Source organism: Pelophylax lessonae (assembly GCF_965119305.1).
Source record: "Pelophylax lessonae genome assembly, chromosome: 1".
NCBI lineage: Eukaryota > Metazoa > Chordata > Amphibia > Anura > Ranidae > Pelophylax > Pelophylax lessonae.
The window spans coordinates 274,511,519-274,536,649 of record NC_138768.1 but is presented as its reverse complement, the minus strand read 5'-3'; the positions used below and the strand labels follow the sequence as shown (position 1 = coordinate 274,536,649).

General features: G+C 45.5%; 1 protein-coding gene across 1 annotated transcript in view; it reads left to right on the top strand.

Moving 5' to 3' along the window:
* The window catches only part of LOC309566107 (serotransferrin-1-like), a 104,294-nt gene that overhangs the window by 63,052 nt on the left and 16,111 nt on the right, over positions 1-25,131 (top strand). Inside the window, exon 13 of the mRNA XM_082271159.1 lies at positions 1,178-1,328. Within this exon, the coding sequence (XP_082127285.1) occupies positions 1,178-1,328 (151 nt within the window). The remainder of the gene's footprint in view (positions 1-1,177; positions 1,329-25,131) is intronic.

Sequence of the window (25,131 nt, the reverse complement as noted above, 5' to 3'; positions counted from 1 at the left end):
TGCCAGTGTCATTTTTACAGTAACAGTGCATATGTATAGCACTGATTACTGCAGTAATGTCATTGGTACCCCCAAAAGTGTCAAAAATGTCAGTCAAGGGTCCGATCTGTCTGCCGCAATGTCGCAGTCCCGCAAAAAAATTCGCAGATCGCCGCCATTACGCGTTAAAAAAAAAAACACCAAAAATGACAAAAATCTTTCCCTTAGTTAGTAAACGCAATAACTTTTGCGCAAACCAATCAAAATACGCTTATTGCGATTTTTTTTTACCAAACATAGGTAGCAGAAAACAAATTGGCCAAAAATTTAAAAAAAAATTGGTTTTTACATCTTTTTTTGGGGGAATTTCATATAAAAAAATGTGAAAAATATTGTTATTTTCTCAAAATAAACGCTCTTTTTTTGTTTATAGCGCAAAAAGTAAAAATCGCACAGGTGATCAAATACCACCAAAAGAAAGCTCTGTTTGTGGGAAAAAAAGGACGTAAATTTCGTTTGGGTACGGCGTCGCACGACCGCGCAATTGTCAGTTAAAGTCGCACAGCGCCAAATCGCAAAAAGTGGCCCAGACGTAAGACAGCAAAATGCTCTAGTGGTAAAGTGGTTAATTTGCAGGGATTTCCGCTCACTTCCTGTTTGGCTATGGGACAGGAGGTTAAGGGAAATCTCCCCAATGGGACAAAGATGACAAAAATAAACCATACAGGGGTTCTAACACTACCTTACTCTATTCAAACTGAAAAAAAAAGTTTTTCCTATAGTTCTAGTTTAAGCTAACCATACACTAGTAGATTTTTGAATGAAAAAAATTCTTATCAGTTACTGACTTGACAAAAGTGGTTTGAAAAGTTTTTTTAAAAAAAATATTTTTAACATTAAATTCTGGAGTGAGTGGTCTTTTCTGAATGAAAATCCCACTCACTGTTAGGTATTTGTTTGTTCGAGAAAAAAAATTCCATTCTGCTCCTTAAAATTTTCTTGTCACAGCTGTCAAAAACATTGATTTGGCTTCCATCAAAAATTATCAAACAAAATTCTACCAGTGTAAGCAAGGCTTACCTTTGTGCAGGGGAGTAGATATTAATTTTATGCCTTTTAGGATTGTATGTATGATAGGTAAATGATCTTGCTAGGTAACTTATTTAGCTGTCCCTTTGGCTTTGCTGTCCTCCTTCAGCTTATGAGAAATATTTCTGGAAGGGGTGCATGCCCGGAGCAGATGGTGGCCTCTGTAAGGTCTGTGTTGGCTGGGAGGAGGGTGGCAGAGTCAATGGGAGGTGTGCAGCCAATCACGACGAGCGTTATTATGGCAACATGGGTGCTCTAAGGTGAGTCTATGAATGAGAAACAATATCTGAAAAATAATAGTATTTTATGCCTAAAGCCCAACTCTAGTTTTAGATAGGGCAGGAAAAGAACTTCTCTAATAAATGTGTAGGTTTCCATTGAGATTTTCCGGCTAGATTTTGAAGGCTATATAGGTCAACATAAAAGACGTTTCTGTTTTTTTCTTTTTCTGATCTATCCTAGTAATAATATCCTTACCAAGGATAATTTTAATAACTTTAAATCTTTTTCTGTTTTAATTTTGTTGGTGCCTCTATTGGGGCGCAATGTGCTCTTACTACCAGCCAACAAATAGTCATAAAGTGGGCAGAAGTTTCCCCAGCAAGGGCACATAGAGTCATCAATAAATTCTAATACTTCTCTGCTCTATCCAAAACTAAAGAAAAAGATTTGCTTTGAGTTGGGCTTTGAACTCCGGAAAAGTAAAAGGTTCTCCCTTTTAAATGCTTGTTTATGCCTGTGAAAACCAGTTTACTTTTCCCGCACCTATAGGCGCTTTGGCACTGTTAGGCTGGGCCCTGCAGTCACTTCTCCCCTATTCTCCGGCAGTCTAGGGTCCTCTGACATCACCAAGACCAATGCAGGGCAAATAGCCTTGCATTTGTGTATGAGGATGCCAAGGTACAGGCAGAGCAGAGGGAAGTGCCATTTGTGGGGGCAGAGCATCAGGTAAGTAAAAATGCCCCTAGACTAGACTTATCGAGCAGTTAACCCCTGCAGTTCAATTTCAGCTTCACTGCAAGTGAGAACTTTTTAGTTTCTGGAGTTCGGCTTTAAACTGTTTTAAATATTTTTGTATGTTTTTTTTCTAGCTTACTGATGAAAAATGTGAAAATGTGTAAAATACATTATTATATAGTGATATGAATAGATTAGCTATTGCCTCTTACAATGTTTAGAAATTACCCATATATGTCAACATCCACCTAATGCTGGGGCAGTACTTACAGGACCTAATTGCTTCAGTTAGAGGAACCACTGGTAATACAAGGCACTAAAATTGAATAAAGCTAAACATCCATGGAAAGAATTGTCCATCCAACATGTTCTAGTGCCTCACATCTGACAGCAGTGTAATCTAAGTGGTTCATTTTCTAAAGGCTAAAAGGCTGTTCACTATGCAAGGCAATTTGCCTCAGAGCTTAGTGAAGCTCTGTTGACTTGTTGACTTGTTTGACTATCATCAGAAAAATGCTTTTCTTTTTGTACATCACGGAAAACAGAGCCATATGGGTTATATAGCCACCTACAGGTGAAATGCACTGGCAATCAATCAGAAAGGATATTCCCCTATTTAACCCCTCCCACACAAGAAGTACCCCAGTTTTTTCGCCAGTTTCTAAAGGTGATGGTCACGGTGGAGAGTCTCTCCACATATTCTTCAAAGAAGAAGAAAGAGGATTATGCTATATATCCCGATCAAAGATCACTGAATTTACATGATACATGGCATGCGACTAAGCGATTAAGCTATAGTCAAACAGCGCTTAGAGTGCTTTACTTTTATTTCCTCAATAAATTTTATTTAAAAAGGATGTCAGCACCATTTGAGTTTTTTGCTTTTCATATGATATACATCTGATGGCTTGTGGAAGGAGCTGCTTTATGTGAAAGATCCCTACCCGGGAGGACTAAAACAGATCCCACTAAGCGCTGTTTGACTATAGCTTAAAGCGGTTGTAAACCCAAAAACGCAAAAAAAAAAAAAAAACCTGCAAGACAAAGGCATAATGAGCTAGTATGCATTGCATACTAGGTCATTATGTATTACTTACCTTAGAACGAAGCCCCGACACGGACCCCCGGACATCGCTGCTGGCGCTGCCATGATCCCTCGGCGTCTCTTCCGGGTTCGGCGGCTCCGGCGCTGTGATTGGCCGGAGCCGCGATGACGTCACTCCCGCGCACATGCGTGATTTTCCGGCAAGCTCCCGGCAAGCAAAACTGAAGGTCCCCCCAGACCTTCAGAGCGCATGCGTGCCGGTTTAGGAGATATTAATTGTACCTACAGGTAAGCCTTATTATAGGCTTACCTGTAGGTAAAAGTATAAAAAAGCAGGATACTACAGCTTTAATCGCTTAGTCACATGTCATAAGGTGAGTACCCACTCACAAGGGGGTGCACAGATTGCTGTGATACTCTATCACCGTGTCACCTTGGAAGCACTTGTCACTTTATGTGACTCTATTGTCCACACTACTCAGCACTACTGGCACTTTTTGGAAGAAGTTATATTTATTCCTGCACTACTGACACTTTTTGGAAAAAGCTACATTTATTCCTGTTCAACAAGAACATTTTTGCACAATATGAACCTTGCACATGTTTATTATTTAATGATTATTTATTTATATATATAGAACTATTGGCACCTTCAAAGAGGTTACTATTATACCTGCTCTAGTTTGGTCAGATTTTGCACTATTGGATATTTCTCACTTATGTTATAATTTTGATTTATTTAGTTTCACATTTGGCACTATATTTTCATTTTTAAACGGAATTATCTATTCACATCGTTAAACCTCTTTAACACAATTCATTTTTTGTGTTTTATTTTTAACAGACTTTTAACAGACTTAATTGTTTATGTTTAATATATTTTTTTTTAATTATTTATTTATGGATTTATAAATGTATACATTTGTTATCTATTGATTTATGAATTGTTTTGGGACCACATACTCGGTTCACTATTTATTTGCGCAGCATTTTTTGTTTGAAGCTCATGAAGTCCCATATTTTGTGCTATCTTCCTTTAAAATAGATCACACTAAGAAACACCCGTGACTTGTGAAAAAGTCCACTCCTCCACCGGCATCCACATGCACAGTCCACTCACCAGATATAAATGACCCCCCACTACAGGTAGTCAACACCAGCTTTAGGCCAATAATCGGAGCCGTCAAATGTTGTGTATATTCACGTATGTATGTCCCCCATACATAGATAGTCAACAACAGCTTTGGGGACCACAATTCGGAGCCATCAGATGTAGTATGTAGTTGTCAGGATGAGGATGTATGCAAAAGATAAGAGCCTCTCATAATGCAGTAATCGGAAACATATTTATTAAGAATAAAAGGTCACTTACAATAAAACTTACTCTCTCGGTCAGCCCAACATAGATCGATCAAGGTGGGGGTAGAGGAACTTCAATCAAACTCGGAATAGGTGCATGTATAAATATAAAGGACAAATATAGTGCTCTCCGTCTGATAACAATAGTTTATTGAAGTATATGAATGGTACTCACATTCAGCGGCACTCGTGGTGCATGCTTGTATTGCAGGGCTGACCGAGAGAGTAAGGAAGGGGGGTCTCCTGGTTGATACAGCTGATTCATGCGATCATTGACCCTTTATGGGTCTGTGGCTGAGGTGAGAGACCAATCTATCCGGTGGTGGGATATATGCACAGCGGTGTTGTGGAATTTCTTGTGGGATTTTCTCACCATTTTGTTGGAGTTCCTTTTTCACTAGATTACTGGACACTTATGGACTTATCTCACGGAATATTTTACACCATTTATTTTTACTATTATAATCACCTGAAAGCACTACATTTATTATATTGATTCAAGTATTTATCTGGTGCAGCACTCTTCAGGCAGCTTTTTGGCCCAATTAGCCGTTAACCTAAGGCCAAAGTTATTACCATTAATCTTCTTAATGTACTGGATCAGACTCTCCTCTGACCCGTTCCATAAGATCAATAGATCATCAATAAATCTTTTATATAAGGCCAAAGATGGTTGGGGCCTTGAAAAAATTTCCTGTTCCTCCCATTGGCCTAACAATATATTGGCCACACTGGGGGCATATTTTGCACCCATGGCCACACCCTTAATTTGTTTGTAACAAGACCCATTGTACCAAAAATAATTGTTACTCATGTCCAGGTCCAAATAACTGATCACAAACTTCTTCTGTTTGACCCTGAGTTCTGATTTGGTATCTAGAGCTAGGGTGGTAGTATTTAGTACATCCTGCTGCCTTAAACTCGTGTACAATGATTCAACATCTATAGTGACCAACAGGGTATCATCACATACAGGGATGTTTTCCAATATGTGGATGAGGTGTTTACTATCTTGAAGAAACAAGAGATAATGTGATACTAATGGCTGTAGAAAACAGTCTACATATTCCCCTATCTGGGAGAAGATGGAATCTATTCCACTGATTATTGGCCTTCCCAGGGGATTAATCTTACTTTTATACATTTTGGGCAATTGGTAGATAACTGGCAGTCTCGGGGCGTCAGTTGCAAGATACCGAGTCTCCTTCTTAGATAGGATTCCTTCCTCATGTGCTTTTTTAAGTGTCTTAAGTTTAGATCTCAACACACAATATGACCCAGAAGGTTTCAATGAATGAAACAGAATGGATTTTTAAAATGAATACTATGCACCCTATGGGTATGATTATTGATATAGATTTAAATTGTTTCATTTCTAATTATTGAAAACTGCATTCAATGTTTTCTATTATGTCATTTTTTAATATATATTTTTATATATTTTTTTATATTTTTTATTGTCATTGATCCAATTCAGTTCACCCGTGTGGTAATTTGTCATTACACCACTACATGGCACTATAATTTTCATTGGGTCGGATGTTTACATATTCCACCACTAGAGGTTGTGGTGGTGATTTATTAATAAATTAATTACACCTATCAATTTGGTGCTGGACCTATAATTAATTGTCCCCTTTGTCTATTGGAGGGTGCTTTTGGATATTTGCTTAGTTCCGATGAGAGGATTCAACTAGAATCCCTCATTGTGAGACGGTTGTGTATATCTTGAGGGAAGTGATGTGTGCGGTCACATGACTCCTAATGACATCAGACATTTGCTGACCAAATGCGTCGGGACATTGACACGCAAAAAGTCACTTCCGCTGTGTGGACTGCAGGTGAAACGTGGAATGGCGTCCCCTGCTCGCAACAAGCTTCTAAAATGTTTTATTGTAAGTGATCTTTTATGTTTAATAAATATGTTTCCGATTACTGCACTATGAGAGGCTCTTATCTTTTGCATACATCCTCATCTGACAACTACATACTACATCTGATGTCTCTGAATTGTGGTCTCCAAAGCTGTTATTGACTATCTATGTATTTGGGACATACATACCTGAATATACACATCATTTGACGGCTCTGATTATTGGCCTAAAGCTGGTGTTGACTACCTCTAGTGGGAGTCATTTATATCTGGTGAGTGGACTGTGCATGCGGATGCCAGTGGAGGAGTGGACTTTTTCACAAGTCACGGGTGTTTCTTTGAGTGATCTATTTTAAAGAAAGATAGCACAATATATGGGACTTTATGGTCTGCGGAATTACTATGTAAAAAGTGGCTGGCTGGCTTTCCTTTTCAGGGAGAATGCCTTTTTGGTGACGAACTGGATACGTATATCCAAAAGTTCTCGGGGGGGGGGGGGGGACTATGTTGCTACCTGTAAAAAGGAAGAGCAAGCGTACCCCTTTAAAGATCCCTATCACTCATACTACCAGTGCTTCAAATTTCAGATGGTGGCGATGGCCTCAGCCATCTGGGTCCAGTAACCAAACCTTCAGGGCAATGACAGAAAAAGCCCTGGGCCCAGAGATCAGCCAAGTCTTCCTCTAAGCCTACCTTGTGAAAGGGCGCCCCCATTCACTTGGGTGGGGGGAAGGGGGCTTTGGTTCTCGAAGGTTTGGGTGGAATCGATCCAAGACAACTGGGTTTACTCCACCCTCTTGCAGGGGTACAAACTGGAATTGCGAGTGTTCCGGCATCCTCGGTTTGTAAAGTCAAGTATACCGACAGATCCCCTAAAAAGATCTATCTTTCTGGCGTTGGACCAGCTGAGGGCCCAAAGAGTGATAACGGAGGTTCTAGAGAATGAAAGATTCAGGGGTTTTTACTCTTTCATAATCCCCAAACCAAACGGGGATGTGAGACCTATTCTGGATCTCAAAGCTCTAAACCAATTTCTGAACTTTCCGTATGGAGTCAATTCGTTCAGTTATGGCCTCCTTACAGGGAGAGGAATTTCTAGCATTCCATGGACATCCAGGATGCATATCTTCATGTGCCTATATTCATGCCCATCAAAGGTTTTTACGCTTTGCATTAGAAAACCGTCATTTTCAGTTTGTGGCCCTGCCCTTTGTGTTACCCACAGCTCCAAGAGTGTTTGCAAAGATCCTAGCTCCAGTATTGGCTGCTCTAAGGTCTCAAGGGATATCAGTGATAGAATATCTAGGCGATCCAGGGGCGTAACTACAGGGGTTGCAGGGGTTGCAATCGCTACCGGGCCCCATGCTCCAGGGGGCCCGGTAGCAAACCAGTGGGTGAACTTCTAGGATCTCAAAGGTCACACTTGCGACCGGGCCCTGGCATTTCACCACTGTGGGGAGGCCCCAAGATTGCAGGAAGGGGGCCCACTGCAGAACTTGTGAAAGGATCCTGATGCGGGACCATAATAAAAGGCCATGCAATGAGTTTAAAGAGCCCCAGGATTAGTGGGAAGAGCCCCGGGCTTGAAGGGAAGGGCCCCGGCCAGGGGTCTGGGGGGCCCTTCATGGTTTCTTGCATCGGGGCCCTGAAGGTTCTAGTTACGCCTCTGAGGCGATCTATTACTAATAGATGGATCGGCTTTGGCTCTAAGCCAAAATGTTTTCAAAACAGTACAATTCATAGAATGTCTGAGTTAGATTCTAAACTTGGCAAACTTAGCATTACAGCTGGTCTAGCGTCTGGAATATCTAGGTTTACTTGTGAACCCAATACAGGCAAAGGTATTCTTGCCATCAAGAAAGGTCTCAGACCTGAAGGATCTGGTTCGATCCATAAGAAGGCAAAAGTATCCTTCAGTACGTCTTTGCATGAAGCTATTAGGGAAGATGGTGTTCACATTCGGAGCAATCCCATGCCAGATCCATATAGAACAACATTCTGTCTACATGGTTCAGTCTCTGGACTGGTCCATGTCTCTGCTACCAAGAGTATGTCAGAGTCTGAATTGGTGGTTGGTGACCAGAAATCTGGAGAATGGGAAATCCTTTCTTCCAGTGAGCTGGAGGCTGGTGACTACAGATGCCAGTCTCTCTGGCTGGGGAGTGGTTGTGGGGGAAGTCACTGTCCTGGAGAAATGGTCTTGGGTAGGGATCATTCTGGAAATCTGAGCAGTCAGATGGGCTTTAAAATACTGGACGCCCAGACTTCGGGGTCACCCTGTCATGGTGCAATCTGACAACGCCACAGCTGTGGCTTATATCAACTATCAAGGAGGCACAAAGAGTAAGTCAGCCCAGAAAGAGATGGATATCATCCTGTCATGGGCAGAGAAGTGTGTGCCATGCCCTTCTGCAGTTTTTATTCCAGGAATAGAAAACTGGCAGGCAGATTTTTTGAGCCGTCAACAGATGTTTCCGAGGGGAACGGTCCTTACATCCCGAGATTTTTCAATCAATCTGCCTACGCTGGGGGGTCCGATTATAAATGGCATAGATTCTGTCACTTCCCGGGTGGGTAAGTACATTGATAGTTTTTTGCAGCCTTTGGTGTTTAAAACGTCCTCATTTTTAAGAGACTCCACGCAGGTCATTAATGAACTCGCAAATGTAACTTGGAAGGATAGTTATATCCTGGCAACCGCTGACGTTTCGTCACTATACACCATAATTTCCCACCAACATGGTAGGGAAGCGGTTGCACACTATTTGGAGCAGGATACACTCTTGAGCTTTCAAAGAGAGTTCCTGTTGTCTCTGCTAGACTTTGCAAAAAGCGACACAACTACTTTTGGTTCAATGACACTTTTTACCGGCAAAATCGTGGGATAACTATGGGCGTGAAATTTGCGCTGAGCATGGCCAATTTATTTATGGCCAGGTGGAAGGAAGGTGTCGTCGGAAATGTACCTAGGCCTGAGCTTGTGCTCTGGCGTAGGTACATTGATGACATCCTCCTCCTATGGGATGGCAATTTTGAATCCTTGAGTCAATTTATGGCAACCCTGAATGTCAATGATAAGGGCATATATCTGCAGTATGAGTGTAGTAGAACTGAGATACACTTTTTAGATCTAAACATCAGGGTGGTTGACGGCCATATTGTAACCTCTACCTTTTTTAAGGAGACTGACAGGAACGGATTTATAGAAACCACCAGTTGCCATCATACGGCATGGCTGAAATCCGTTCCTGTCAGTCAATTCCTAAGACTCAAGCAAAATTGTTCTAATAGGGGTGATTTTTTAAGGGAGGCCTCTTTGCTTCGGGAAAAGTTTTTGGAGCAGGGCTATAAAGAAACCGAGTTGGATATTGCCTTTACAAGGGCAGACGAACAAGAGAGAACTGAATTGCTGCAGCCGAGGGTAAGAGAGAGGAATGATTCTTTCCAGCATGCTTTCTTTTCTTCATATTCGGTGCAGCATTATTCAGTTAAGAAAATTTTACGCAAGCACTGGCAGGTGCTGCGAAATGACAGTGTGCTTGGCCCTCTCCTACCGGATACACCTCCTGTGGTGTTTAGGGGGGGTACCTCCTTTGCGGTTGCAGATGGCTCCTAACATCTTTAATCCACCTAAGAGGGTTTCCTTTTTTCAGGAGAGGGGTGGCTTTTATTAATGTAGGAGATGTGTCATATGCAAACTGATCACCGCAGGCAACAGGAGAATAGACTCATTCCAATCGGAATCAACTCATGAAACCCATAGTATTCGACCATTTATTACCTGCTGCACCAAACATGTTGTATATATGATTAGGTGTCCATGCGGCCTGAAATATTTTGGCCGCACTATTCGGATGCTTCATATTCGATTGAAGGAACACGTGGCCAATATAATTAAAGGATTTCCGAAGCATGATTTATGTCACAATAGGGATCCTAGTGGCACGTTGTTCCTTGGGATCGATCGGTTTACGGGCAGCTGGAGAGGAAGTAACATGACTAGAGGTGTGTCCAGATTGGAGACAACCTGGATATATAAAATAAAATCTTATGCCCCGTTTGGACTCAACATCGAATGGGACATAATGCCTTTATTTAGCAACTCTTAAATGCCATGTTCCCTTCCAGCTTGCGATTACTTTTGGTACCAGAGGTAGAACTTTTTCTTGATATCCAGCTGCAATATAGGAGTTTTTATATGAGTTAATCAAATGGAGTGGTATAATTACTACCTCCATTTTTTGGACCCATTTCTTGGATCAATTAATAATTAATTTGGTGATTTTATGATGCATCCAGCTTTTTATTATTTCTTAGTTCTGTTTTATATATATTTATATATTCATTTTCAGCTGTTCTAAGGATAGTTTTATGTGTCTTACTGGTTTGCCACCACTAGATGGAGCCGCTTCCCGGTCTGTGATGGGTTATGCTATAGTAAATTGACATTTATTATCAAATGAGTATTTTATGGGGTCCATTATACATTTTCGCTCACATATTTAAATATATGCTCTAGTTTGAAGGCCCGCTTTGTAGTAGCTACCCTTTGTATACATTAAGGTAGTTTCCGGCGGCTGGAACGCTTGTGGTAAGCATCCGCTTCCGGGTATTGTTAGATCGCTCCGCCTCCCTCGGATATATATTTGTGCTGCTTTTCCGTCTAGCCACACCCCTGACAATGTCATTGTATGACGAAACACGTCGGGATTGGCTGACGGCTGACGCATGCGCAGACGAGGGACGCGGCGGCCATCTTGTTGGTGGGGAAACCAACGATTGTCCGTGAACTTGTGAATCTGATATCGCAGAATGCTGAAACTTGGCTACTTAAGACCTTCTACACTATGAGGGGCATTTCTGTTTTTCTTGTGAGTGGCGAGGCTACCAAGGTTTAACCTACACCACCATACCAGGAAGTTGAGAGGGGAGGAGTGGATTTCACCTGCATTCCATATACCTGTATTTCTGGCGCTGCATGACCCTTTTGGGTCTAAGTTGATGGTAAGAGTATTTAGTGACTCTACTTGGTGGCGGATCCTTTTTCTCTCCCTGCACTTCTGTTTGGCTGGTGTGGACATCATCCCTCACGTGGACTCTCACATTTATTAGATTATCTACTTGGGATTAGCGCGATTCATATCTTTTTGTGTCAGCTGCTTTTCATTTATGTTTTTATCATACTGATTTTATTAATATTAGTGCAGCAATTTTACCTATTGTAAATCTTTTGGCATCTAGGTTCAACAACAAATTTGTGTCCAGGGCCAGGGATCCACTCGCAGTCAGAGTGGATGCTTTGGTGACTCCTTGGGAGGAGTATTCCCTGATTTATGCCTTTGCTCCGGTGCAGCTGATACCGCGTCTGTTATGCAGGATCCAGCTAGAAAGGAAACCAGTAATCCTGGTAGCTCCGGCATGGCCAAGGAGGGTTTGGTATGCACAAATCTGAAGGTTGGCAGTGACAAGGCCTTGGGCTCTTCCACTTTGTCCGGACCTACTCTCTCAAGGTCTGATATTCCACTCTACTTTACAGTCTCTAAATTTGATGGCTTGAATCTCGAATGAGCGGGGTGTATCTGGTCCTGCAGTTTCTACCCTGGTAAATGCTTGGAAACCAGTCTCTAGAAGCATTTATCAGAGTCTGGAAATCCCACATTGCCTGGTGTGAAGCCAGGAAATGGCATCCCTGCAAATATATCATCGGGAGAATTCTAGCTTTCCTTCAAGCAGGGGTCGATATGAAATAAGCCTTGAGCACTATTAGGGGCGAATTTCAGCCTTATTGGTTTTCTTCCAGGAACCGATCACGTCCCATTCGTTGGTTAAGACCTTCGTTTGGGGAATGTTATGTTTGCTTCCACCTGTGAAGCCACCATTATGTCCTTGGGATTTAAATTTGGTGCTGGCAGTTTTATAAAAACAACCTTTTGAACCCTGGGGCAGGTTCCCCTGGTTCTTCTGACCAGGAAACTGGTCTTTTTAATTGTGATAACTTCGGCTAGAAGGGTATCGGAACTAGTAGATCTTTCTTGTAAAGTGGTATTCTTGGTTCTTCATCAAGATAGGGTGATTCTACGTCCACACCCAGGTTTTTTGCCCAAGGTGGTGCCCACCTTTCATTTGAATCAGGACATTATACTACCTTCCTTTTTTCCAGATCCTCACTCAGAGAAGGAAAAGTTATTGCATTCTCTTGATGTAACGTGTGCACTTAAAATTTACTTGGAGAGATCAGCTCAGATTCGTAAGAATGATCTCTTGTTTGTGCTACCAGAAGGGTCCAGGAAGGGGTTGGCAGCATCTAAGTTTACGATTTCTCATTGGATTCACCAGGTTATTTTCCAGGTGTATGATTTAGAAGGGAAGGTTCCACCTTTTCCTGTAAAAGCACATTCTACCAGAGGGGTAGGTGCCTCTTGGGCACTTCCCCATCAAGCCTTTATGGCTCAGATTTGCAAGGCCATGACCTGGCCGTCGGTGCATACATTCACTCGATTCTATCAAGTGAATGTTGGGCCCTGGGAGGAATCTGCATTTGGCCGCAGTATTCTGCAGGCAGCGGTGTAATCCTTTTTTGTGGTCTAATGGCGATATTTTTGGTGCCCCCCTCCCCTCAGATGCATTGCTTTGGGACATCCCATATGTTATGATTTCTGGCTCTGTGTCCCGTGATGTACGAAAAGAAAAATGGATTTTTAATACATACTTACCTGTAAAATCCTTTTCTTGAAGTACATCACCGGACACAGAGGTCCCTCACCTGTTTTATGGGGCCTTTATTGCTTGCTACAAAACTGAGGTACTTTCTGTGTGGGAGGGGTTATATAGGGGGACAGACTTTCTGATTGGTTGCCAGTGTCCTTCACCTGTATGTGCTTATATAACCCATATGTTATGATTTATGGCTCTGTGTCCCGTGATGTACTTGAAGAAATTGATTGTACAGGAAAGTATGTATTAAAAATCCATTTTTTTTCTTGTAATGTTTTCTGTACACATGATTATGACATGAGGTATTCTTTGCAAAGTGAAACTTCACCACATTCACTTAGCTCTGGGGCAAATTCCCTTGCGAAGTGCAACTACCTTGGAAAGTGAACATCCTATTTGCATACACTGTATCCTATATATAACGAAAGCCTAAGTCACATTCTTTCTAACTTGGGAATTTTGCCTTTAGCTGTGAATTTAACTAAACAGACCATGCTGGTCCATTTCCCTTATCTTGCTCCCAGCACTTACATGTCACCTCCCAGTATTCATGCCAGTAGTGAGACAGCTACTCTAGTATACAAAATCCCGAATAAGTTTCACACAAGTGTCTGTAAAATTATGTCTCAGTGACCTGTGTTCAGTGTATGAACTTTAATCCCTCAGTGAACAGTCCCTAACACACATGTATTAAGAGCTCAGTGGCCAGTCCCCAGCCTATGTACGTTAAGCCCTTAGTGGCCATTCAACCCCATGTGTACATTTAACCCTCAGTGGTCAGTCTCCATCCTATATGCATTAACCCCTCAGTGGCCTATGTGCCAGTCTTCCTACACTGCATTAAGGTTGTAAACAGACAGGAAATATTGTGCATATTTCCTATTATTTATACAGTGCAATGACAGGAGAGGTGTGCCCATTGATGCATTGGTTGTACAAAAACAGTGTTAAGCCAGTTTCTGGGGAATAGTGATAAGATGGTTGATAACTGCATTTTACCAGTGTACTACTATAGCTCACTGTTACGCAATAAAACTGCTCACATAATTTCATGCTGATGAGCTGCAATTCCCTGCTCTATTCTTCACATGCTATCCTTAAACTTATTTATGGATGGGTAGCTATAGTTCTCTAATGCACCGACTTTAATATAGTAGGGAAAATATATTTTTGATCCCCTGCAGATTTTGTAAGTTTGCCCACTTACTACAAAGAAATTAAGGGACTATAATTTTCTATCATATGTGTATTTTAAAGATAGAGACAGATAATCAACCAAAAATCCTGAAAAAAACACGATACAAATGTTATAAATTGCGGTGAGTAAAATAGATATTGATCCCCAAGCAAAACATGACTTACTTGGTGGAAAAACCCTTGTTGGCAAGCACAGAGGTAAGACGTTTCTTGTAGTTGGTTACCAGGTTTGCACACATCTCAGAAGGGATTTTGATCTATTCTTCTTTACAGATCCTCTCTAAATCCTTAAGGTTTCTTAGCTGTCACTTGGCAACTGGAAGTTTCAGCTCCTCTATTAATTTTCTATAGGATCAAAGCGGAGTTCCACACGTTTTTTGAAGGTCCAAATACTCTCATGCCCATCCCGAATGCTGTAATAAATGACAATTATTTTTTTATTTGTACATACCTTTTTAAACTTTTCTTCTGCAGCGCTTACAGCTGCGGCTGCCTAGGCGATTACGTCACTAGGCGATTTGCAAGGGCTCCTGGGATAGCAGCATCATGTATCCCAGAAGTCCATGCGAATCGCCTAGTGACAGAATCTCGCATTATTTCCAGACCGGAAATTATGTGAACGGGAGGATCAGGATGTCATGATTGACATACAATTGAAAACAAAGGGAGCCAGGTCAGTGAAGAAAGTTTTTAAAGCACATTTATTAATCACACACTTACATGGCAAAAGGCACACATTGATATGGTAGCAGGCAAGTCATCCTCATAGATGAAGTGTCCAGATGGTGGTGTGGGCTGGATGGTGACACACAGGGCGTGGGTGTTAGCGCAGGCACTGCTGTGTGCAAAGGATCAATTGCAGCAGCAGGGAGATGTGTCTTCAAATATTTTAACACACACTGCAGGGACTACACATAGGACATGTTCTAAATGTTGATAGATATATTTAGGATATGTTTAAACAAGTACGGAGGAGTGTTTAAAAGAAAAAAAATTTGGGGGACTGGAACTCTGAGACTGGTTAGGCCACTCCATGATCTTAATGTGCTTCTTCTTCAGCCACTCCTATGTTTTGGGTCATTGTCATACTGGAAGACCCATCCATGACCCATCTTCAGTGTTCTGGCTGAGGGAAGAAGGTTCTCATCCAAGATTTTACAATACATGGCTCCATCCATTAGTCCCTCAATGCGGCAAAGTCGGCTTGTACCTTTCGCAAAGAAAGAGTCCCAAAGCATAATGTTTCCAGAACAAACAGAGTCAGTGTCAGTGAGGAGAAGGAGGGGGGTGAAATCCCTCGCAGGGGCTTACAGGCATTCCCTCCTTTCAGTGAGAGCATCGGTCAGCTTGGCATGGCCGTGGGAAATGCAAGGCACCCGCTACGCACATATATATTGTAACCTGGTGTGGCTCTGGAATGACCGCCACTCAGTTTGGTGAAAGCAAAACAGATCATTTATTTTAATCACAGCTAAACAAAAGACAGCTTACTTCAGCCAAAGTAAACAGTCCAAATCCTGGTATTGGTAATTAAAGCGGTTGTATCCTCAAAAAAAAAAAAAAAAAAAAAACCCGCAGGACAAAGGCATAATGAGCTAGTATGCATCACATACTAGCGCATTATTAAATACTTACCTTAGAATGAAGCCCCGAAACAGTCACCCGGACCCTGCTGTGGCAGCTGACATGTTCCCTTGGCGTCTCTTCCGGGTTCGGCGGCTCCGGCGCTGTGAGTGGCCGAAGCCGCGATGACGTCACTCCCACGCATGTGCATGGGAGTTCACTTTCCAGCAAGGAGCCGGCAAGGAGCTCTAATGGTCCGGCAAGTTACGCGGGACCTTCAGAGCACAAGCACCGCTAGTGTCAGTGGCTGCATGCAGGGCGAATATCTCCTAAACTGCGCAGGTTTAGGAGATATTAATTTTACCTACAGGTAAGCCTTATTATAAGCTTACCTGTAGGTAAACGTTAAAAAGCAGAGTATACTACCGCTTTAAGCAGCAGGCTCACCACTAGTCTTCGTTCCCATACAGGGGTCTGGCTCCTCCAAAGTAAGGGTGTCAGGCAGGCCACACAGGGGGGTTAGCAGCCCGTGTCTCAGCTTGTCTGAGCGCTTCCACTTGCTACACAGCTAGCGAGTCTCTCTCTTCCACTCACTTCCTTGACACAGGTGCTGATTTCCCTCTGCTGCCTTTGAAGCTGCCTCTCCTGGGACTTAACCCCTTTGTGACCAAAGTCCTAGTAGTCAGGGTTTGAAGGCTCTCCCCCCCCAATTCTCCTTGAAACTTCGAAATCCTGAGTCCCTGATATAAACTTACCAATCCAGAGAGTCCTGGAAGTCAGTCCTCTCCAGCCAAACTTAAACCAGGACACCTCACCCTGCATTGGTGAGAACCCCTGAGTACATCAAAAGCTCTGCTACTGTCCCCATTAAAGGGACCACAACCCAAATATCGGTGGAATGTACCTGCCATCCAGGACACATCCGCGGTGTCCTGTACATATCCCCCCCTCTGCCTTGACGCAGGTGTCTGAGGCAATGTGGGACACCCTACAGTGTACACAGTGGCGGCCGGCCGATAGGGTGCGCAGGGACGCCGCCCCCCCTAAAAGAAGAAAGAAAAAGAAAAGATTAAAAAACATTTTTTAGCCCACTAGGGGCGCCAGACCTAGTGCTGGGTATGGGGGGGGTGGGGTTTTGCCTCCCACGTGAGGCAGACAGAGGCACCAATTGGCGGCCTTCTGGGGGTCATTGGGACGCAGAGAAATGCGCCCCGACACTCCCCACTTTCCTGGACTCCTGGCTGTGATTGGTCCAGACTCCAGCCTGGACCAATCACAGGAGGACATCCCGGGACGGTCCTGTGACGTGACGCGTGGGGGTGGTGCACCGCCCCGGCATCACGTCCTTCCTGCCTGCAGACAGAGTGAGAGCCTGAGGAGAGCAGCCGCATGCGTCCGACCGTACGTACCAGCACTGAGTCTGTGACCGCGCCGCGCCATTCTTTCAGTTCGCATTGCAGCCACCGCACGACTGTCATTCGGGCTCGGGCATCGGCATTCGCTTAGCTGTGTGGCGTGAGACCGGCGCTGGTGACCACCTGACCTGGAGTGGAGTGACCGCAGTGCAGTGTCGGCCTGCCCCGCCCGCCGGCGCAGATAGAGGAGAGCAGGCCGCGTGAGGAGTCAGTCGGACGGACTTCACTGCACTGGGAGGATCGATTTGTAGATGTCTGCTCGAATTCATCTCGCACCGGCCGCAGTCGACTCGGAGTCGTTCGTCAGAAGAAGCTGACTGGAGTGACACTTGGAGGACCGGAACAGTAAGAGAAGGCAAGGCACCAGGACTCGATTGGGACTGTATGGGAGCGGCAGGCGGGAGGTGCATGCACTGTCTGTGCCTATCATGTCAGGGGACATGCTGATCAGGTCACTGTGCATTAATGGGGACATGCTGGTCAGGTCACTGTGCATTGAATGGGGACATGCTGGTCAGGTCACTGTGCATTAATGGGGACATGCTGGTCAGGTCACTGTGCATTAATGGGGACATGCTGTTTAGGTCACTGTGCATTGAATGGGGACATGCTGGTCAGGTCACTGTGCATTGAATGGGGACATGCTGGTCAGGTCACTGTGCATTAATGGGGACATGCTGGTCGGGTCACTGTGCATTGAATAGGGACATGCTGGTCAGGTCACTGTGCATTGAATGGGGACATGCTGGTCAGGTCACTGTGCATTAATGGGGACATGCTGGTCAGGTCACTGGGCATTGAATGGGGACATACTGGTCTGGTCACTGTGCATTCAATGGGGACATGCTGGTCAGGTAACTGTGCATTAATGGGGAGATGCTGGTCAGGTCACTGTGCATTGAATGGGGACATGCTGGTCAGGTCACTGTGCATCAATGGGGACATGCTGGTCAGGTCACCGTGCATTAATGGGGACATGCTGGTCAGGTCACTGTGCATTAATGGGGACATGCTGGTCAGGTCACTGCATTAATGGGGACATGCTGGTCAGGTCACTGTGCTTAGAATGGGGACATGCTGGGGGCGTGGCCTGGCGCAGCATGTGAGAGGACGTGTGTGAGAGGAGCTCCGCCGGACCGATATCCTTCACCGCTAATCCTGCAGCCCTTCGGGCACGATAATCCTTCCTTCACCTCCCGCACACCCGCGGCACCGACCTCCGCATGTCTCCGCCGAAGAAAGGCTCTGAAGCTGCGGCAAAACTGGCTGCATTCCGGAGGCTGGAGAAGGAGGCCCCGATCCAAGATGGCGCCGGCCCGTCGCTCGTGGTGGAGGAGCCTGAGAGCCCTGCTACATCCAAGGTTTTGGAAGCGATTGCTACTTGCCAGACCATGCTGACTACTAAAATCGAGGAGGTGAAGGTAGATATATCTTTGATGCGTCAGGATATGCAGAAGCTGAGGGACAGAGTTGGTGAGGCTGAACACAGAATTAGTGAGGTGGAAGACTCCCTCCCCCCATTGCAAAGCTCCTCAGACAGGCTGCAGCAACAAGTACACCTTATCCTCCAAAAACAAGATGACATGGAGAATAGGCTGCGCCGCTGTAACCTGCGGTTCATTGGCCTCCCGGAGGGCTCTGAAGGTGCTGACCCCTCATCATATTTGGAACAATTGCTCACTCAGACTTATGGCAGAGAATCCTTTTCACCCACTTTTGTTGTGGAACGTGCACATCGCCTCTCAGGGCGCCCCCCCCCTCAGGGTGCACCCCCCCGCACGTTCATCGCTAAATTCCTGAACTATCGGGACCGAGATGCCATATTGCGCCTGGCCAGGGTTAAGGGGAACATTCCATTTGGAAATCACAAAATAGCGATTTTCCCCGACTTCTCTGCTGAGGTCCAGAGGCGCCGCAAGAGCTTTTTGGAGGTCAAACGCAGACTGCGTATCAAGAATATCAAATACTCCATGTTGTATCCGGCCCGTCTTAGAGTGGAGGGCGAGGACCGAGCCCACTTCTTTGAGGATCCGGAAGCCGCCATCTCCTGGCTAGAAGGACTGGAAGCTAGAGCCTGACCACCTTGCCCTGGCGACTTCATGATACTTTCTCCCTGATGGCCTATACCTTAAGCTGCTGCAAGGGTGGAGGAGGGGTTTTGTAGATCCTGTGGAACTCAAGACTTTGCATCCCCCTTCCCCCCCCCCCCTCCCCCCTCATTTTCCTGCACTATTGCTCCTGTGTTTGACCGGCGGAGCGCCCTAGCTCCACAGATGGAACTGATTTCTCTGTTCTCTTCCTATGGACTTCCACCTGCCCATAGGCTTTGCTACCCAGCGATACACCTGTTGGTTTTCGCCCCCTACACCCGCTAAGGCGTGTGTTTGTGCCCAACTCCCCTGTTGCCCCCTGCGACTTCTGCTGGACCTGGGCCCCCGGGCCCCCTTGTTTATTCTATTTGTATTTTGCTGTATTTTTGCTGCATACCTTGGGGGTCCCTGGCCTCCTGATCTTGCTCTTTTCCAGTCGCATGTGGGCCTGTTCTGGTTGAGGCACTTGTTTGGGAACATGCCCGCACAAGTTGGGGTTGGTGCAGGGCAGGGAGGGGGGATTGGGGTGTTACCATTGTTTATGGTTTATATTTGGTACAATCTCTATACTGTTTCTGTTTTATGCACATTGACCTCAAGTAATAATTATTTGCTCTTTTGCTGCCGTTTATCGCCGCTGGTGTGTGACCGTGGACTTGTTGGTTCCGCGGCCTTACTGCCTGAGATCCTGGGAGCCTCCGCTCCGCGCTCTGTACTACCCCTGCCATGGCCGCATTGAAATTGTTGACGTGGAATGTCAGGGGTATGCGTGATAAGATTAAACGAACGGCTGTCTTTAATGTCCTACGCCGTGTACGGGCTGATATTATAGTTCTGGTGGAGACACATTTGGAGGGCCGTGTACAACAGTCCCTCAAACGTCCCTGGGTTGGTTGGGTGCAGCACTCTGCTTATAGCTCACACTCCAGGGGTGTGGCGCTACTGGTGGCCAAATCGGTACATTTCCAGCTCCTAGGATCTCAGGTCGACCCAATGGGTAGATATGTTTTTCTCAAAACGTCAGTCTATGGGGAATTGATGCTACTGATGGCTTTCTATGTGCCCCCCCCTTACTCTGCTGTGATTATTATGGAGGGACTGGCGTTTATGGCACAGAGCCCAGGGGCCCCGGTGATCTGGCTGGGTGACTTTAACAATGTGATGGACTCGGGTCTGGATAGGTCCGGTGGCGCCTCCCAGGTGCCGCCGGGGTCGTCCCCGACCAGGTTCTCCCGATTGTTGGAGAGCTTTGGTTTGGCCGACTCTTGGCGCAGCAAATACCCCGCGCAGCGCGCGTACTCCTGTTTTTCGGCTGCACACCACTCTATGTCACGCATTGATCTGATATTGCTGTCTCGAACCCTGCTCCCCAGGTTACTGACGGCAGGCTTCGCCCCACGGACTCTGTCTGATCACTGCCCTTATTGGATACTGTTGTCCTTGCCCTGCAATAGACCTCCCCCGGCCTGGCGCCTGAATCCCGCCTGGCTCCCCTTGGTGTCGGATGGGAACGACATTGAGGGGACCTGGACACGATTCTTTTCTGACAATGAGGGCACTGCCTCCCCGGCTGCGGTGTGGGAGGCGTTTAAACTGTTCGCCAGATCCACTATGATTTCCAAAATCAAGGCTGTTAGAGCGCGGGCTGCCGAGGAGATCTCCAGGGCAACGACAAATCTAATTGAAGCTGAACAGGCCTTTATGGGGGACCCGACTCCGGCACATGAATCTCAGTATAAATTGACCTCTAAAGTCCTTTCCCAACTTGACTACGAGAGGGCGAAATCTAAGATGTTTTTTCAGAAGCAGAATCTGTTTGCACATGGTGAGCGGGCGGGGAAACTCCTCGCATACTTAGTTCATTGTGAGGATAGGCCCCCGGTAGTTATTACTTTGAAGGATGACCTGGGTAATGAGATCGCTGATCCTGCTGCGGTGACACAGTGTTTCCGCTCATTTTTTAGTACTCTTTACACCTCTAGGGCTCCCACTGACTGCACTGACATGCATGACTTTTTGGACTCTATTGACTTTCCCACTTTGACACCCGACCAGTTGGCGACCCTCGAGGCACCCATCTCTGTGGAAGAGATTGCAGCAGCCGTGTCCAAGTTCCCTAGGTCTAAGGCCCCCGGCCTGGACGGCCTCCCGATTGAATTTTTCTCCCAATATTCGGAACTCCTTTCTCCTAAATTATTGGCTTTGTTTCAATCTCTATTCAAAGATGCAACCCTACCCCCTTCTATGCGGGAGGCGCTAATTGTGCTCATTCCCAAGCCGGGCAAGGATGTACACGCCCCAGAGTCTTACCGTCCCATCTCTTTGCTCCCAGTAGACACTAAAATCCTTGCGAAAATTTTATCCCTCCGCCTTAACAAGGTGATCCTTTCACTCATACACTCGGACCAGGCCGGGTTCATGCCTGGGAGGAACACCTCATTTAACCTCCGCCGGTTATTTATGAATCTCCAGGCACGGCACGACGGAATGGGTGGCAGGGTGGTGGTCTCATTGGACACGGCTAAAGCATTTGACTCGGTAGAGTGGCCGTTTCTGTGGACCTGTCTGGACCGGTACGGCTTTGGACCTAATTTTATTAAGTGGGTCAAACTTCTATATAGCGCCCCGGTAGCTAGGGTCCTGGCAAATGGCTGGCAGTCGACCGCCTTCCCTTTATCCCGTGGCACTCGACAGGGGTGCCCCCTCTCCCCCCTGCTGTATGCCCTGGCCGCGGAACCTCTGGCGATGGCCATTAGAGCACATCCCGGGATTCGAGGCCTACGTAAGGGACCGTTGGAGGAGAAGATCAGCATGTATGCAGATGACACTTTGTTATATTTGGAAGACTCTCGGGAATCCCTACTCACGGCCCTTTCTTTAATTGAACGGTATGGACGATTCTCCGGTTTTCAGATAAACTGGGATAAATCACAAATTCTCCCGCTTGACGAGAGCCCACAGGCAATCACCCCCGCAAGCCCAGCCCTACAATGTGTATCCCGCATTAAATACTTAGGGATTCAAGTGACAGCTAACTCAGCAGATTATGTCCCGGATAACGTTCAACCCCTGTTCCCTCTGCTTAAGGCTAAAATTCAAGTATGGTCCAAATTACCTCTGGGAGTGATGGGTAGAGTCAATTTAATTAAAATGATTCTCCTTCCCAAATTACTTTATGTTGTATGGCACTCTCCTATTTACCTGCCACTCAAGCTGTTTAAGCAGATGGAATCACTCCTCAAGACCTTTGTTTGGGGTGCTGACCGGCACAAGATCTCCTGGCGCAAACTCAAGAATCCTACAAACCTAGGGGGATTGGCCCTGCCGGATTTTAATCTGTACTATCTGGCAGCTCAGTTGTCCCAGTTCTTTCACATAGATAAAACGGATAGAGAACGTTTTTTGACCCTGCTCTGCCCTGGGTGGGCTCATCCCCTCGGGGACCCCCTCCTAGTTGTCCTTAGGGGTGTCAGGGGCTCGCCGGAGCCCTTGTGCCCCAGATCTCTTCTATACCACTATTGTCGGATCTGGGAGGTGGCAGCGTCCAGGCTTCGGTGCCCTCCGTTTCACACATTCACCCCTCTGTGGCATAACAGCGCATTACGCGAGTTCCTTTCCATCCCTGACCTGTCGATATGGAGCGGGAGGGGTATTCTTCTCCTTAGCCATATCTCCACGACCACTGGTCTGCGGTCTTACGAGGCCTTGCAGGATCAGTTTGCGATCCAGGGCCCCATGCACTACAGATACTTACAGCTCTCCCATGCCTATAGATCTCAATTCCCTGATGGCCCTCCTGAGCTAGAATCGGTTACCACCCTTGAGATTGTTAAAAGTACAGCACCCAGTCACCTTATTTCCATGTTCTACTCTGAACTTCACACACCTTCCTCGACCACCTTGGCTTTTGCACTTAAGACCCGCTGGGAGCGCAGTGTGGGGGCCATGGAGGATGAGGAATGGGAGGATGCCCTGGAGACGTGCCGCAGAGTGTCGCCAAAACTGTCGGATCGCCTAACTCAGACCTTTATAATACACCAGGCTTATCTCACCCCACTTAGACTGTCCAAATATCACCCTGACTTGGTCCCTTCTTGTCCTATGTGTGGAGACCCTGACGGCTCCTTCTTTCATCTCTTGTGGAGCTGTCCCCAATTACAGACTCTATGGCAACAAGTAGTCACATTCCTCCATGACAAGATGGGGTCTCCTCTGCAACTCTCCCCTAAGGAGTGTCTCCTGGGGGTTTACCCAGATGGAGAGATGCCCAAATCCACTGTCATATTTCTTCAGGAAACTTTGTTTATAGTACGTAAACTGATAGCCAGGAGGTGGATGAGACCTACTCCTCCTACTCTAGGTTTGTGGATTAAGGAGGTTAATAGTGTCATCCCATTTCATAAACTTTTATATAAACATAGGGGGTGCCCTCAGAAGTTCAACAAGATTTGGGACAAATGGGTGCAGTGCCCTGATACGGCTCGGTAATGCAGTGGGTAACTATTCTATGTTGACCGCCCCTGGTAAATCAATATTTTCTGTTCGAGGGTTGGATCGACGGAGAGCCACTGACTACTGTTTTGTTTTTTACTATGTCTGTTCTGTCTCTCGGTGCTGATCATTTTGTATATTTGTATTTTTGTACCCCAATGTGTTATGAACCTGATTGCAGTTTCAATGCACGGTTTATTTTTGTATTGTACCAAAATTTCAATAAACCTCACTGTTTTGAAAAAAGAATGGGGACATGCTGGTCAGGTCACTGTGCATTAATGGGGACATGCTGGTCAGGTCACTGTGCATTAATGGGGACATGCTGGTCAGGTCACTGTGCATGAATGGGGACATGCTGGTCAGGTCACTGTGCATTGATGGGGGACATGCTGGTCACTGTGCATTGAATGGGGACACGCTGGTCAATCTTGAACCAACCTAATGATTGTTTAAGTCATGCAATTTTTTACCGCGTTTTTTGCCGCGAAGCAATACCTATTACATTTTAGTAATTAGAGGGAGCGTCCGCGTTCTGGTGTTGCTTTCATGGTCTGTGTTAAACTACAAATTTGAACTCTTCCAACGCCAAGAAACCATCTGGTAGCTCTAGCATTCATGTGTCTATTCTGTCTCATCCAGGTTAATGGGCACAGTCTGACACCAGGCAAAACTTCCTACCAAGGAGAAAATAGTGTAGTGAGTCCAGAACCCACTTAATGGCCAGGCACTCGCGCTCCACCACAGCATAATTTCTCTCTGCGACTGTCAATTTTCTACTCAGGAAAACTAGTCGGTGTTCCTCCATATTGACCTCTTGGGACAGAACAGCTCCTAAGCCTTCACTGGAGGCATCTGTTTGAACAACAAATTCTCTTGAGAAGTCCGGAGCAAGCAGCACTGGATACTGACACAAGGCTGTTTAAGCTCCTGGAAAACCTTTTTAGTCTTTTCATTCCATTTCACCATAACTGACTTTTTACACTTTGTCAGGTCTGTGAGAGGTACAGCAATAGTAGCAAAGTTGGGGACAAACCTGCGGTAGTACCCCACGATGGCCAAAAAGGCACGCACCTGTTTCTTCATGACTGGGCAGGGCCAGGCCTGGATAGCCTCTACTTTGTTCATCTGTGGCTTCACCAGCCCTCTATCTTCAATGTACTCCAAGTACTTTGTTTCTTCCATAGCAATGGCACATTTTTCCAGGTTCACAGTAAATCTTTCTTTTGTCAGAGAGTCTAAGACTGCCTGCACTTGGGAAAAATGGTATTCCCAGTAGAAAAGATGAAAATGTCATCTAAATACACTGAAAAGTATTTCCAATGTGGGCGTAAGGTTTTATCCATAGCTCTCTTGAAA